Raw genomic sequence first — 16,422 nt, 5'->3', positions numbered from 1 at the left:
AAGCGCCACCGGACGAAAAGGGGTCCACTGAAGAACGGGGACTCGGTGCGGCCGACTCCAGCAAAAATTCACCTGGGACACGGAGCGACTGACCAAATACCAATTCCGCGGGGACGCGTCAAGATCCTCCTTGGGCCGAGCGCAACCCAAGCAGGACCCACGGCAAACGATCCACCCAACCATCACCCACGAGCGTAGCGCGCAGAGCTGCCTTGAGCGAACGATGGAAACGTTCACACAACCCGTTAGCCTGAGGGTGGTAAGCCGTAGTACGATGCACCTGTACCCCCAAGGAATGCGCCATCCCAGACCAGAGCTCTGAAATAAACTGAGGGCCCCTGTCAGAAGTAACGTCTGACGGTACACCAAAACGGGCCACCCAAGCAGAGAGAAAGGCACCAACCACATCGGTGGACGCAGTGGAGGACAGGGGAACCACCTCGGGCCACCTGGTGGTCCGATCCACCATAGTGAGCAGATGAGTGAAACCCTTCGAAGGTGGCAGGGGCCCAACCAGATCCACGTGCACATGGTCAAAACGCCTGGCAGGAATTGGAAAAGGTTCAAGAGGGGCTTTGGTATGCCGGTGCACCTTGGCCCGCTGGCAAGCAACACAAGCAGCTGCCCACCCCTTAACATCCTTACGAAAACCGGGCCACACAAAACGGGAACCGACCAGCTTAACCGACGCGCGCACACCCGGATGTGAAAGTGAGTGAATAGAGTCAAAAACGCGGTGCCGCCAACCTGCCGGAACCACGGGGCGAGGCCGTCCTGTGGACATGTCACACAGGAGTGAGGGACCTCCCTCTAGCAACACAACCGTCTCCAACTTCAAACCTGTACCGCCGGAGCGAAGAGCAAGGATATCCGGATCAGCAGGCTGCTCGGCGGCCATAGCCGAAAAATCCGTCCCGAGGAGCACGGGGCAAACCAGCACGCGTGAAAGACAATCCGCAACTGAATTGGACTTCCCGCGACATGACGTATGTCAGTAGTGAACTCAGAAATGGCCGCCAAGTGACGCTGTTGACGTGCCGACCAGGGTTCTGATACTTTAGACATGGCAAACGTCAGAGGCTTATGGTCCACATAAGCTGTAAAAGAACGACCCTCCAGTAAAAACCGAAAATGCCGTGTAGCCAAAAACAGGGCCAACAACTCACGGTCAAAACACTGTATTTACGTTCAGAGTCCCGCAACTTGCGGCTAAAAAATGCGAGAGGCTGCCATGCGTCTGCCACCCGCTGCTCCACAACAGCCCCCACAGCTAAATCAGAAGCATCGGTCGTGAGGGCGATAGGAGCATCAGGGTCAGGATGAGCCAGGAGAGCTGCATTAGCTAAGGCAGACTTAGCTCCTTCAAAAGCAACAATCCGGTCCGGAGTCCAGACAACAGTGTCAGCAGCCTTCTTGGAACGCAAGGCGTCATAAAGCGGTTGCAGGAGATGGGCGGCATGGGGAATGAACCTATTGTAGAAGTTCACCATGCCCAAAAACTCCTGTAACGACTTGACTACAACCGGGCGGGGGAAATCCGCTACAGCCTGAACCTTAACAGGCAACGGAACGGCGCCACACGCCGAAATGCGATGACCTAAAAAATCGATCACCGGCAACCCAAACTGGCATTTGGCTGGGTTGACAATCAGGCCATGAACATCCAAGCGCCGGAAAACCTCCCTGAGGTGCGCGTGGTGCTCTTCGGGGGACGAGCTGGCCACCAAAATGTCGTCAAGATAGACGAACACGAACTCGAGGCCGCGCAACACCGAGTCCATAAGTCTCTGAAAAGTCTGGGGCTGCCCCCTTGAGGCCAAATGGCATACGGAGAAACTCAAAAAGCCCGAAAGGGGGATTACTGCCGTCTTAGGCACATCCTCTGCCCGCACTGGAACCTGATGATACCCGCGCACCAGGTCCACCTTAGAGAAAACAGAGGCCGCAGACAACCGAACGGAGAAATCCTGAATGTGAGGAATAGGATAACGGTCTGGTGTCGTCACGTTGTTTAAACGGCGGAAGTCACCGCACGGGCGCCAAGACCCGTCTGCTTTAGGCACCATGTGGAGGGGCGACGCCCAGGGGCTGGTTAGAGCGTCTCACGATCCCCAGCCTCTCCATGGTAGTAAACTCCTCCTTAGCGCAAGCTAGTTTTCCTGTGTCAAGACGCCGCGCGCCCGCGCAAAAACCGGCGGGACCACTAGTGGGGATAAAATGTTCCACCCCATGTTTAGTGACTGTGGAGGAAAAGGCAGGAGTAGTCAAGGATGGGAACTCAGCCAGCAGACACTGAAAGATATCTCCAGACGCTGAAAAATTCCCGTGCGTCACCGGCCCAACTCCCCAGCCGCACATGGAACATGGCGAAAGTTACAGCATCAATAGCCTGCGGTTAGCAACATCAACTAGTAAACTGGGAGCACACAAAAAATCAGCACCATGATCGGAACAGTCACAGAGGCAACTACAAAGTCCCACTCAACTCACGTCCTGGAAACAAACAGTTGGTCCGTTTTGTGCAAAAGTCTCAATAGGTGAACCGTTAGCCGCACTTAGCAGTGGGCCACCCCCACGGTCTGACATCCCTGGACCGTTGGGGGTGCACACCAAACTCTTCTGAGAGCCAGAGTCAACCAAAAAAAACGCTGTCCCGACAGGGAGTCTTTAATAAAGAGGCAGCTCACACCTCGTCCGTCGGCGCCCACGGCAGCCACTTGCGTTTCCAGACACCTCAAACTGCATGGGGGGACACAGCGCTTAGCTTTGTTGCCAATCTCCGGTGGTAGAAACACAGGGGCTCCCACGACGACGAGTCCCCGCGCCGAATGCAGACACCACCCGCCGGGTCCATCCGCCGTCCTCTGCTGGGGCTCCGCCGCAGTACTCTGCACATGAAGCGTCTGGTAGCCAGCAGGATCCGGTCAGCTTCTTCCGCCAAACCACGGTAATCGCCAGCGATCAGACAGGAGAGTAGCCAAAGCCGCCTCGAACTTGCGGCGGGAGTGACGCAGGAAAATGTGCGGGAAAGAAAACCGCCGTCATCTGAACCAAGGAGGGATAGCATATCGCCCTAAGGTCCACGGCCGTACCGTCCCCCAAACCAGGCAGGCTGAGGATTTTAATCCGCTCTTTCGCGGAGGACAGGCTGAACCTCCGCAGCAGAAGCTGCTTCAGAGCGGCGTACATCCCGCTCTGAGGGGGGTTACGCAGCAGCGGCATACCCCTGCGGGTGGACTGCTGGTCCAGGGCCGCGACCACCAAATAGTACCGGGAAACATCCCGTCTACACCCGTAGATGGAAAAGGGCTTCGACGTGTTGGACACCACGACGCCGGGGTCGCTGTGCCAAATTCTGGAAGCTTGATGGCGGCGGGGCGCGGAGAAAGAAGCCGGCTGTGGGAGCTGGAGAGGAGAGGAGGCCGAGTCCGCGGCCGAAGTTGAAGAGGAAACACTCTCTTCAGCTGGATCAGACATGTTTCTGAATCGGGGTCACCATGTGGCGAGGAAAAAGGAGAAACCAGCCAGTTGCTAGCGAGCCAGACTTTATTGCGCTCCAGCCACCAGAAAAAACATCATGGAACTTCAACACTCCTCGTGGTGCTAAAACCCCCGCCCCACAAGCCACTACATCCTCTGGGTGAGAGAAACGCCATATCTGTACAACCACAATAAGACTTTAGTTATCCCACCATTGGGAAATTTCAGTTAACAACAGGAACAGTTATGTATGTTGTATACAATGTAGGGACTAAAGATGGAAATTAGCCTTAGCTATAATCTTGCGTATTAACATATATATGTTTTAATATGCACTGTCCCTTTGAAAAAATGAAATATAAAGAGAAAAAGAAGAAATTTGGTATTTATATGAATATTTATGTGAATATAGAATTAGAAATGTAATATTATTTGCCTATTTACATTGTAGTTGCACATGCACATGGTGTGAGAACTGTTGTCTAGTCATAGTAATTAGCTATAACTAAATGTAGCACTGAGATGATGTAAAAAAAAAACAAAACAACTAACAATAGAAAAGCAAGTCCAAAATATCTTCCACTGAAGCACTATAAGTCTATTTAAGATCTGTTAAGAAGCTGAAGAACCTGGTCCAGATGTTAGTCCTGAGTGTAGGACCAATCATTGTGAGACAAACTGTAAGAGAGGATTGAAAACTGAAGTAGTTCTTAAAGGGAGAACATTTCATTGATAATTATTTCTCTTTTTTGTAGTAGCTTTGGATCTAAAGTCATCTTTTTTTGAATATTTGTTTGTTAGAGACTGTCAGATAAAAGCAAACATTTCTGGTTGAAGAGTCTCCTTCCTCGACCAAAAAGTTAACAGATATGAGATTAATGTTTTTTCCATTTTTATCACGTTGTAATATAAAAGAATTAGCGAATGAAAAAATGTGGCACGTGTCTTCCTCTTAGCTTCTTTATCTTTCCCAGAAGAGGGGTTGGTGTGGAACGCAGGTGGGGTTGAACTGGTTTTTCAGCTCACCCAGCAAGACGGAGAAAAGCACCCATTGTTACATGTCCTCGAAAGACTTGCGTTGTTGTCATTCAAGGAACGTATTCAGTCCCACCCATGAATTCTTGTGCATGATATGTTATGATGCCTTCAGGACCACCACGTTATTTATACTACCATACATCTGTTACTTCTAATAGATGCCCAGTGCATTACATGGACTTTGATTAGAACTATGGGTCACAAGCTTAACAGTGCAACTCATATTCACTTCACCTCAGTTTTCCATCGGTTACCATGGAAACCAGACAAGTATGTTCTCCAGCGTGACATGGAGGGCTCTTGCACCAGCCGGGGTTTTCCTGTCGGATTTAATGACAAACGCAGCTTGCCAAGATGTGGAATTAACTTGGGTAGATTATGAGCAGATTCCTTTCGACCTATTTCATTTTCAGACATTCTAAGACGTTATAGGGGGGTGTGGTAAAAGCTGAGGACCACAATGGGGAGGAGACCCACCCACCTGGAAATAATGGATGCTCACAGTGACCTTTAGGATACAGTTTATTAGAAGGACGTCTGTGATGAGGTCCACTTTTAGCAATTTATGAGACGGAAATGGTGTGAAACTGTATGTGGCAGTAGGAAGACTACATCTGAGAAACAAACTCATGTAAGAATAAAGAGCAGCCTTTTCCAAACTAAGGGTTGGGACCCAAAATATATATACAGGGTGTCCCAAAAAAATGTATACACATTTTAAATAATTGTAAAGTAGGTGTTTATGAAAATCCATTTAATTTTCAAAATGTAATAGAATTTACAAACATCATTCTCTTGTTTTGTCACCACTTGTTCTCAAACTGATGTCTGTTCTGGTCCAGACACTGCTGACAACGCGAAGCAATGGAATCGCACACATCATGAAACAGTTCCCTTGGTATTTGCGTACATTCACGTTCAGTGGCTGCTCTCAATTCAATGACTGTTGCAGGTCTCATTGCGTACTTTGTCTTTTAGGTATCCCTTTTAAAAAAAGTCTAGTGGTGTGAGGTCTGGTGAACTTGCCAAACAGGTGGATTGGACGGAGGGGTCTCGTTGAATACCCTTCGTGTTCACATCGTGTCTGCATAAAATCACTTTTAGATGTCTATATCTGTAATGCAGGTATTACTAGAATATTAAACTATTATTATGAGTTCTGCCCTTGCTGGAATAATGGGGAAAAAGACAGTTTTGGCAGTGTTTCCCATTAAATACTGTGGTGACTTTTCTTCTAATCATCGACTTTTCTTCTAATTTAGCCCATCAGTCAAATAAGAAACCAAAAATATTGTGACAAGTAAAGACTTTATTTCCTGTTGTTGATCATATGCTCTGTGTCTTTAGAAAAGCCGCCTACGGACTGGCGTTGAAAACTAGCATGTGTGCTTTATACACCCAAGCAAAGCTTCTGGTCTATCCTCTGGGACTGTCTCAATGTACTTGTGATATCCATATCAAATAAATAAATTAAATTAAATCAAATTAAAATAGACAGAGGTCTTTCTGAACATCTAGTAGGGGACGGGTTCATTAAAATATCGGTTGTGATTCAATATATTATGTGAACCGAGATACCAAGAAATAAGAGATAATGTTATGATAGATGAATTAATGTGTGTTTTTGATACAGAGCCTCCAATCTGACCATCACTGTGTATTTTGAATCATCTCTGACTCCCTTCTTCTTCTCCTCAGAACCTGAATCTACACAGACCCCCCCTACTCATAAAAAGTCCAGGCCGGTCAGCTCTGAACCCCCTGACCCCTATGACCTGTGGTCCCCCGATAAGGCTGGAGTCAGCAATGGCACTGCATCACAGAGCAGCACTGCAGACCGCCGTCCCAACTCTCCTGAGATGAAAGTACAGAAATGCTTCATTTGCGTAACAGGAATGACCTGTGCTTCCTGTGTGGCCAATATTGAGCGAAATCTACTCAAACACAAGGGTGAGTTTGATTAAACAGACATTTCTACACAGTTCTAATCGCATATACACAAGCTGAGCATATGTGTGTGAATCTTTTGGCCATGAAGTGAAATATAAAACTGACTTTATTTGCTTTTCCAGGAATCATATCGGTTTTGGTTTCACTCATGGCTGGAAAAGCAGAAGTGAAATATAATTCAGATGCCATAGATGCTGCTGCTATAAGTCACCTCATAGAAGACTTAGGATTTGGTGCCAAACTGATTGAGGACAATGCAGTAACACACGGGAAACTTGACCTCACTGTAAGTTCTATTAACCCTCCACTACCAGATTGAGCATGTTATGCGCACTTTGCAATTCATGTTATAAAACTTCATATTATTTTTCACAATTTGTACTAGGATATATTTCAAAAGTTGTTAATTTTTGCATGATTTTTAAAACACTAACTAAAATTTTCACATTATAAACAATAGAAAATTACAAAACTAGCATCTGTCTTTAAAGTGTGCCAAAAATGCACATATACTCCAATTATAACCACTGTTTTTGATCCACAAGTCATTAAGGCATAAATCACACTTTTACTGATATCTGGGCTTCATTTTAGAGGTGTGGCTCTAAATTTTCACACAAACCATTTTTTTACCCTGTGACATCACTTTTGCCATATTTGGAAGAGGGAGGATTTGCATGTTTTTTCCCCATTAGATGGTAGTGTACTGTTCCTTGCTCCCCTCTTCACCATGGCTCTGAGAGGGTGTGTTTATGTAGCTGGGGTGTGTGAGGATGCAAAAATTAAAAAAAAAAAGCTAATCCAATTTTTATGTAGTATATTAAAAAAAGTGTTTTTTTGCGTTTTTTGCAGCAAAAATATGGTTTGTTTACATTACAAACATGGCATTTAAAGGGTGAAAAAAATATTACAATCATTCAGTATTTAGTATTTTTGGCTCAAGTTAAAAATAAACTGTATGAAAATAATGTTTGACCTTATTCCATGACTGTGCCTATTACACTGCTCTTCAATTTCTTAGAAAATATCTGCTTCAGACATTAAATGTGCTAAATTGTACATGATGAATCAGAAAACAAATGACACAAGTGCTGGTTAGCTCATGTTTTCAATATATATGATGCTGTGTTATTACACATATATGTGGGTTTATGTACATTTATACAGTGGATGTAAAATGAATGTATTGCAATGTGCAGACACTGTTTTGAGGTAGATCTGGTATCTCTGAGACAAACATTACTTTTGAATAAAACCCATTCTCTCTTTTTGGTAAAGTTTAATTACTTTATTCTGGAAGCATTTTACTTGTAGACCAGTGTTATACACACTTGGTGGTTTGGAAGGACCTCTGTGGGCGGGATACCAGAGGGTTAAATATGATGCAAAACTCAGCAAATGTGACTGTGAAAGGTTCCATCTTTGTTTTCTTGCAGATCACAGGCATGACGTGTGCATCATGTGTCCATAACATTGAGTCCAAGCTCACTACAACTAAAGGGATCCACTGGGCTTCGGTCGCCCTGGCAACCAAAAAAGCACAGATCGAGTTCGACCCGGAACTACTCGGCGCAAGAGATATAATAAAGATTATCCAAGTAATTATTATTATTAGTAGTGTCAAATTCCTTTTAAAACTCTGTTCTCTATCCTGTTCTTGCTGATTCATGTTACATCACGTCCTGTTTCTTTTGGCAGAGCCTTGGGTTTGAGGCCAGTCTGGTGAAGGCGGGATTTAAGAACAACCTTGATCACACAGAAGAGATCCGACAGCAAGTATCTGATCAAAACTGTTCTCTCCATCAAAATACATGCGTTTAATATTCAGTCAGAGGTACATTAAAGGTGAATTTGGAAGTGATGCTTTCAAAATTTGGAGAAGAGTAAGTGCATAATATGACTTGATATGTTGGATAAAAAGGCTTTCAAAGATGATTGACAAGCCCTGAGTCTTGTAACCATTGTCAGTGTCAGAAAAGGAGTAAAATTATGTAGAAAGCCACTTTTTTGGCTGACTGAACAGTCCTTAAAGTGGATGTTTTTGATCCATTGACCTCTGGGTTACAGCCCTGGCACACTTCTGCTGCTTTTCCTTTTCCATGGACTTAAAAGTACATCCGCTTGTCTATAACCATTTATCCATTAACTCACTCAACATCAGTGAAGTAGAGTTTTGAGAGGGACACTTAAAAGTTGGGGAGCTGCTAATATAAGACAGAGTCAACTATATAACTATGCCTTAGCAGAGGATGGTTTCGATCCATCGACCTCTGGGTTATGGGCCCAGCACACTTCCTCTGTGCCACTCTGCTATTAATGTTCAATAAAGGAACTGAAAATTAGATGTAATGCTTACAAGCTCCTATTCTTGAACAAATTATGGAGCAACACACTCAACATCAGAATGTGAAGTAGACCTCTAGGAGCTGAAGATTTGCTGAAAGCCACCAAAGCTACATTCAAACTGCAGGCCCTGATGCTCAATTTTTTTTTTTTTTTTTAATTTTTTTTTTTTGTTTTTCTGAAATCCAATTTTTTTGCGTGGTTGTACACGTTATGTTTAAGTGTGACCGTCTTCAGATCCATGTGTGTCTATGGTCTACAGTCCTGAAGTGATGTCACACTGTGTTTATGGAAGTAACATTACAAAACATTAGATTAGTATCCAATTAAGGACCAAATATGAAAGTGGCCTTGGTTGGATTTGAAAAAAATCTGATTTATGCTGTTCAGACTGTCATACAAAAATCCAATCTGAATAAAAAGTATCATTTTGCCTGCAGCGTTGATTGGCTGAGTAATGTAACAATTAGCTGAGGATGGTTTCAATCCATTGACCTCTGGGTTATGGGCCCAGCATGCTTCCTCTGTGCCACTCTGCTGTTCATTATGTTAACTGAACATCAGATGTAATGCTTACAAGCTCCTATTCTCGAACAAATTATAGAGCAACACACTCAACTTCAGAAAGTAAAGTAGACTTCTAGGAGCTGAAGATTTGATGAAAGCCATGATGGCTACGTTCACACTGCAGGTCCAGACGCTCAGTTCTTATTGTTTTTCGCTGAAATCCAGTTTTTTTTGAGTGGTTATTCACTTTATATGTAGATGTAAATGTGACCGTCATCAGATTCATGTGTGTCTATGGTCTACAGCCCTGAAGTGACATAACAGTGTGTTTATTGAAGTAACATTACAAAACATCAGATATGTATCCAATTATGGACCATATATGAATCTCGCATGGGTTGGATTTGAAAAAATCTGATTTATGCTTTTTGGACCGTCATAAACTAAATCAGATATGAACAAAAACACTCTGATTGTAGCCTTGTAATCAAGGCCTTAGCAGATGATGGTTTCGATCCATCGACCTCTGGGTTATGGGCCCAGTACGCTCTCGCTGTGCCACTCTGCTATTAGTGATAAGCATGTCGACTGGAAATCAGAATGAATGAAACTCTTATTCTCTAACAAATTGTGAAGGAAGACATCCAACATTTCCAACACCAGGGACCTTTCTGTGAGGAGTTTGCGTGTTCTCTTCGTGTTTGCGTGAGTTCTCTCCCGATGCTACGGCATCCTCCCACTATTCAATGACATCCACTAATAGGCTCATTGGTTAACCTCCTAAGGCCCAGCTATGGGTTTTCTGTCCACATTTGTGGACAAGAGTTTCACAACTTTATAAAAAAAGAAAAGAAAACTGTCCACCAAAAAGTACATTTGATAAAAATTTTAAAAATTGCTTCTAAAACAAACTGTTGCATCATGATGTTTCCAATATAGGCACTTAGTTAATAAAAAACAAAAAAAAAGCTTGTACTTTGCTGACATTTCCTGTGTCTTAGGAGGTTAAGCTAAAATTGCCCATAGGTGTGAATGTGAGAATGTTTGGTTGTTCGTCTCTATATGTCAGCCCTGCGATGAACTGGCGCCACATTTAGGGTGTACCCCGCCTTTTCCCATAGGTAGCTGGGATAGGCTCCGCCCCCACAACCTTCTCCAGGATAAAGCGGTTCAGAAGATGACTGACTGACTGAGTGACATCAACATCCAAAAGTAAAGCAGACTTTTGGGAGCTGAAGTTTTGCTGAAAGCCACTAAGACTACAGTCACAATGTTCGATTCTTAGTTTTTTGCTGAAATCCAATTTTTTTTTTGCGCAGCTGTTTTATACTGTAAACGTAAGTGTGACTACCATTACATTCAATCTACAGTTTTGAAGAGGCCTGTAGATGCAGAAGAAGACGTGATGTTACACTGTGTTTATGGAAGTAAATATGGATCTTACCAGGTCCCACCTCTTCCAGTGCAAAAAGTAAACATCTGTCACATTTAATTAATGTTAACGTCATGACTGAAGTTGCATTGCAGAACATCAGATATGTATCTGGTCAAGGACCATGTATAAAAGTGGCCTGGATCAGATTTGCAAAAATCTGATTTATGCTGTTCATACAGAATTAGATATGAAGAAAACATGCTTGTAGACCTCATGTTACTGAATATCCAGGTCTTAGCAGAGGATGGTTTCGATCCATCGACCTCTGGGTTATGGGCCCAGCACGCTTCCGCTGCGCCACTCTGCTGTTAGTAGCAGCAATGTGGACAGAAAACCAGAACTAATGCTTACAAGTCTATGGTTTTGAAGTGGCCTGCAGTTGAAGAAGTTGTGATGTTACACTGTGTTTATTGAAGTAAATGTGGATCTTACCATGTCCCACCTGCTCCAGTGCAGAAATGAAACATCTGTCACATTTAATTAAAGATGTAAAAGAACGATGAAATACATCATGACCGTTCAAACTGAAGTTGCATTGCAAAACATCACATATGCATCCAATTAGGACCATATATGAAAGTGGCCTGGGATGGATTTGAAAGAATCAGATTATAAATAAATGTTAAAAAATCAGATACAAACAAAAAAGACACATTTGCTCCACAGTGCGTGAAGGTAGCCCTATTGCAGTGAATACCCAGGCCTGAGTAGAGGACGGTTTGGATCTGTTGACCTCTGGGTTATGGGTCCAGCACATACCCACTGCACCATCCTGCTGCTTTGAGACAGTTCAGAGTATGTCTTCAGACCTCTGGGTTATGGGGGTGTTCTTTCTGCTCAGTGTTGGGACTCATGAGGCTTTGGTTGACCTACATTTTCTGTGGTGTGTCTGTTATTTAATCATGTTGTTCCATTCCAGGTGGAGGAGCTCCTTCCTGTTCAGCCTTGTTTTCGGGGTTCCAGTCATGGGCCTCATGATCTACATGATGATCATGGACAGTCAACACAAGGAGCATGGAGGCTCCATGCCAGAGGATCAGAACCTGCTGCCCGGCCTTTCCCTGCTCAATCTGGCTTTTTTCGTCCTCTGTACACCTGTGCAGGTAATGGAACACACTACAAAGTACAAAGAGATGCATGTGTTGGACAAGGAGGAATCAGGGTGGTCTTAATGCACAGGAAACTTCATTAAACTTTTTTTTTAAGCTGTGAGGTTTTCTGTCTTTACCGTTCAAGTTGGTAAGTTGATAGTTTAATGCCTTGCTTCGACACCAGATACCACTTGGCACTTGACTGCTTCACTTGGTTCAGAGAATTCCATCCATTCCATCTATGCTTCGGTGTTGGTTTGCGTCTTCACCTGCAATAAAACGTACATTTTACAATTCATTTAGGAGAAACAGAAAAATAAACTGTCCTTTCTGCATCCTCTCCTTCCAGATATTTGGAGGTCGCTACTTCTACATCCAGGCATATCGCTCCCTAAAACACCGCACAGCCAACATGGATGTGCTGATCGTCTTGGCTACTTCTATCGCCTACATTTACTCCTGTGTGGTTCTCATTGTGGCCATGGCTGAAAAAGCAAACCAGAGCCCCGTCACGTTTTTTGACACTCCGCCGATGCTGTTTGTGTTCATCGCTTTGGGACGATGGCTGGAGCACATTGCGAAGGTAAAAATGAAGCCGTCCTCCTGGCATCATAATCAAAACAGGTTTGACCTTTGACCTTTGGCTTTTCTAATAACCTTCTAGTGGAGACAAACCTAATGTATTTGACCCATAAAGATCCAAACATCTATGTATTGATCTAAAATGTTTAATACCTGCTGATCCACTAATACTACCAATACATGTAAATAATTGGTGTAAAATGTAGTTTGTCATCTTTTCATGGTCATCAGATATGACCCATTTGGACGTTCAGAGGCTGCGTTGTGAACGTAAAAACACCGTCATCTTCTACAACATTGATTCACCAGTAAAACCCGTGGAGTTGGATCATTAACCGTGGATGGAGTCACTTGGTTTATGTTCAAGACACTTCTTCTTTTGTTTTCTCTGTTTTTTTTATATAATAACCATCAACTTTAATCTGAGCTTTAATGAACAGCTACATGATCGGTGAATTAAATATAGGAAAATCCTTGATTTTCACTGAAGTAATGCAAAATAAAGAAGACAATATTTAAAAAAAATGGTGATAAATCACTTGAAAAATGTTAAACAGAGAGAAAAATTCATTTGGGAACTGCCACAAAAGTAGCACTGGGTTTTTACGAGTTAATAATAGTGTAGATTCACTGTACGTCGCAACACAGGAAGGAGCTGATTTGATTCTACAGAAATCCACATTTTACAGACGTGTTTTGATGACCTCATGTAGAGCATTTTAATAGATGTTATTGTAGGTCATGTAAGGAGTGGTGCAGTTGATAGTTAACTCATCAGCTGACACACTAACACAGTCATAACACCACATTTATTTTTATCCTGAGGTAAAGGTAACTCAGGGTCTAGTGTTTGTTGAAAATAATTTTTCAAAATGTAGAGAAAATGCTGTTTCTGTTCATATCAGGAAATTCATTTTGCTGCTCACCTTTTCTCAGTAAATTCTGTGATGCAGCTGTTACTAGCAGAGGATGCAAAATGTCATGAGCTTATCTATCAATTAAAGACTTCATTTAAGAGTTGGAGGAAAGATATTTCTTAAGATATTTATTTTTTAGCTTTTGTGGCAATTTTTGAATCTATTTTTCTTTCTTAAGTGATTTACCATCACTTATTGCATCATTGTCCTCTGTGTTTTGCATTTTTTGTGTAAATCACATATTTTCCTATATTCAATTCACAGATCATACTGATGTTCATGAGTAAATTCAGAGGTTAATATATCAGAACAGACAAAACTGAAGAAAAAAACTTACTTTAACTGCAAAATATATCATTCAATATTGCACACTGAATCTGTAACAATGAATAACCTGGAACTATTTTTGTGGTGACTTCCAAATTCTTTTTTTTTTTTTTACAGTACATTTAACCTTTGCTCAGTGATTTATCCTAATTTATTACAATATTATCCTCTGCATTTTGCATTTTTGTTTAGTAAAAATCACATATTTTCCTGTATTTAATTCACTGATCATGTATGTGTTTATAAAAGCCCAGATTATAGTTGAGGATTATTATGTCAAAAACAGAGGAAAAAGTGACTTTCAGCTAAATATATCAATAACTGAACATAAAAACGAGTGTCTCCATCCACTGTCATTGATCAAACTCCATGGGTTTTACCGGTGAATCAATGTTATAGAAGATGACGGTGTTTCCACGGTAACTAAAGAACCTCTGAATGTCCACATGGATCAGAAGATGACAAACTGCATTTAACAACAATTATTAACACGTATTGATAGAATTAATGGATCAGTAGCTTTTGAACATTTTAGATCAGTAGGTGCTTGTGGAGGCTTGGGTCTTTAAGGGTTAAAATAGCACCATCTTTATGTTTTTGAAGTTTAATGACACCCATCAACACCATTAGCACAATCCATCAGAACATGAATCCGTTAAATAGTTCTGTTGTATTTCCATTTTCAGAGTAAAACCTCCGAGGCTTTGGCAAAGTTAATGTCCCTTCAAGCCACTGATGCCACTGTGGTGACTTTAGGACCCAACTTGTCTATCATCAGGTGAGAAACAGCCGGACAGTAACAGATTATAATCCAACTAAATGTACCGCCTGGGTAAACATCTGCATGTGCCTGTTTTTGTGCCAGTGAGGAGCAGGTGGTGGTGGAGCTGGTTCAGAGAGGCGACATTATAAAGGTAGTTCCTGGAGGAAAGTTCCCCGTTGATGGGAAAGTGATCGAAGGAAGCTCCATGGCTGATGAGTCTTTGATCACAGGTAAGAGCATGTTTACGTTAAAGCATCCATTAACAAGTTGAAGACTTTAGAATGTGCCTCATCATTTGATGTCTCAGCAAAACAGCATATCTTTAACTGCTGCAGTTTTACATTGTTTTTGTTTTTTTTTTTCTTTTTTCTGATGTAGTTCTGCATTTTTGTAAAAACATGCTACATGAATTAGATACGACTTTATTGATCTTGCTGTTGGGAAATTGCAGCATTTGCAGCAGCAAAATACACAAAACAAAGTGCAGATGACGAGCATTACATTCAAGAGTGAAACAGGAAATATAAGAGTATCTGCTATTTATATCCAGGGTGCTTGCAAAGGTCTTGAAAGTCTTTAAAAGTATGGGATTTTGAAATGCTTTTTTCCAGACCTTGAAAAGTCTGGAATTTTGTGTGAAAGTCTTAATAAAGTACGGAAAAAAGTTTCTTTCATAGTTGAATTTTAGAGTATCCTTAAAGGCACATAATCTTGTAAGAAGTACATGAAGAAAGCGTCTAAAAAAAATCTATATGATTTCAGTAACTGGTTGGTACTGGAATGATTCCAGTGAGACTTGTTTGTGTGATATTCATGCACTTTTGCGATTTTCATACGTTTTGGAAACATTTCTTGTCAGTAAAACGTAATTTACTGTGACTTATGCATTCATTCATTTATTGACATGAACTTTTCTACTACACATAACAGGTACAATCTCAACCAAAAAAGTAGGCACGCAAGTATAGAAGTACATAAAGTCATGGTCTTGGGGAAAAAAAAAATTGCAGTTTTGAAAAAGTCTGGAAAAAGTCTGAAATTTTTATTTGGATAAAGAGCAAGCACCCTGTATATCCCATAATAACCCAAACAGGCACCAGCACCCACATTTTAGATCCACTGATCTAAAATGTTTAATACCTGTTGATCCACGAATCCTATCAATACATGTAAATAATTAGTGTAAAATACAGTTCTTCATCTTTTCATGGTCATCAGATATGATCCATTTGGACATTCAGAGGCTTCGTAGTTACCGTGGAAATATCGTCATCTTTTGCATCATTGATTCACCAGTAAAACCTATGGAGTTTGAACAATGACAGTGGATGGAGACACTTAGTTTATGTTCAGTTAATAATTTATTTTGTTGAACAAGTCACTTTTTCTTCAGTTTTTGCTATTGTAAAATAATAACCTTTAAATTTACTATAGTTTTCAAGTTTCATCTATATGATAAATGAATGAAATATAGGAAAACACCTGATTTATCCCAAAAAATGCAAAATACAGAGGATAATATTATAATAAATGGTGATAACTCACTTAAGAAAGGTTAAATAGAGAGAAAAAATCATTTGGGAACTGCCACAAAAGTTTCTCTGGGTCATTATGGGCTATTACTTGCTCTGTACATACATACATACATACATACATACATACATACATATTCTTTTCTTTTAACATTTCAATCTTTCAATATTTTGAAAGAAAGCCGACATTTACCAGTTGCTCTCATCCAGTGTCAGTTCTAAACATTGTTTGGGCCTGTGGGCAAAATCTTAACCAGCTTGCACACCCTTAATGCTAGAAATAAATGTATTAAAATCTACCATGTTTTCACCTCAGTACAACTTTTAATACACAAATAAAAAGAATCAAAAGCAAAGAACAATAAAATCCAAAATAATAAATACCTAAATAATATCTTATGGTTAAAAAAACTTTGAAAATTACACTGTAAATAGAATATACTGTGTTGGCACAATA

General features: G+C 41.6%; 1 protein-coding gene and 1 non-coding gene across 2 annotated transcripts in view; one reads left to right on the top strand and one right to left on the bottom strand.

Moving 5' to 3' along the window:
* Positions 1 to 16,422, top strand: part of LOC115436347 (copper-transporting ATPase 2-like) — a 42,723-nt gene that overhangs the window by 15,470 nt on the left and 10,831 nt on the right. The window contains 8 exon segments of the mRNA XM_030159199.1: positions 6,234 to 6,468; positions 6,591 to 6,754; positions 7,905 to 8,066; positions 8,167 to 8,240; positions 11,673 to 11,856; positions 12,194 to 12,427; positions 14,357 to 14,448; positions 14,536 to 14,663. Coding sequence (XP_030015059.1) covers positions 6,234 to 6,468; positions 6,591 to 6,754; positions 7,905 to 8,066; positions 8,167 to 8,240; positions 11,673 to 11,856; positions 12,194 to 12,427; positions 14,357 to 14,448; positions 14,536 to 14,663 — 1,273 coding nt within the window.
* On the bottom strand, positions 10,989 to 11,060 carry trnam-cau (transfer RNA methionine (anticodon CAU)). The gene has a single exon. It is a non-coding gene; the product is annotated as a tRNA-Met (tRNA).

The sequence above is a fragment of the Sphaeramia orbicularis genome, chromosome 2 (genome assembly GCF_902148855.1).
Source record: "Sphaeramia orbicularis chromosome 2, fSphaOr1.1, whole genome shotgun sequence".
NCBI classification, from domain to species: Eukaryota; Metazoa; Chordata; class Actinopteri; order Kurtiformes; family Apogonidae; genus Sphaeramia; species Sphaeramia orbicularis.
The sequence above is the reverse complement of the archived record's forward strand: the minus strand, read 5'-3'. Positions and strand labels throughout refer to the sequence as shown.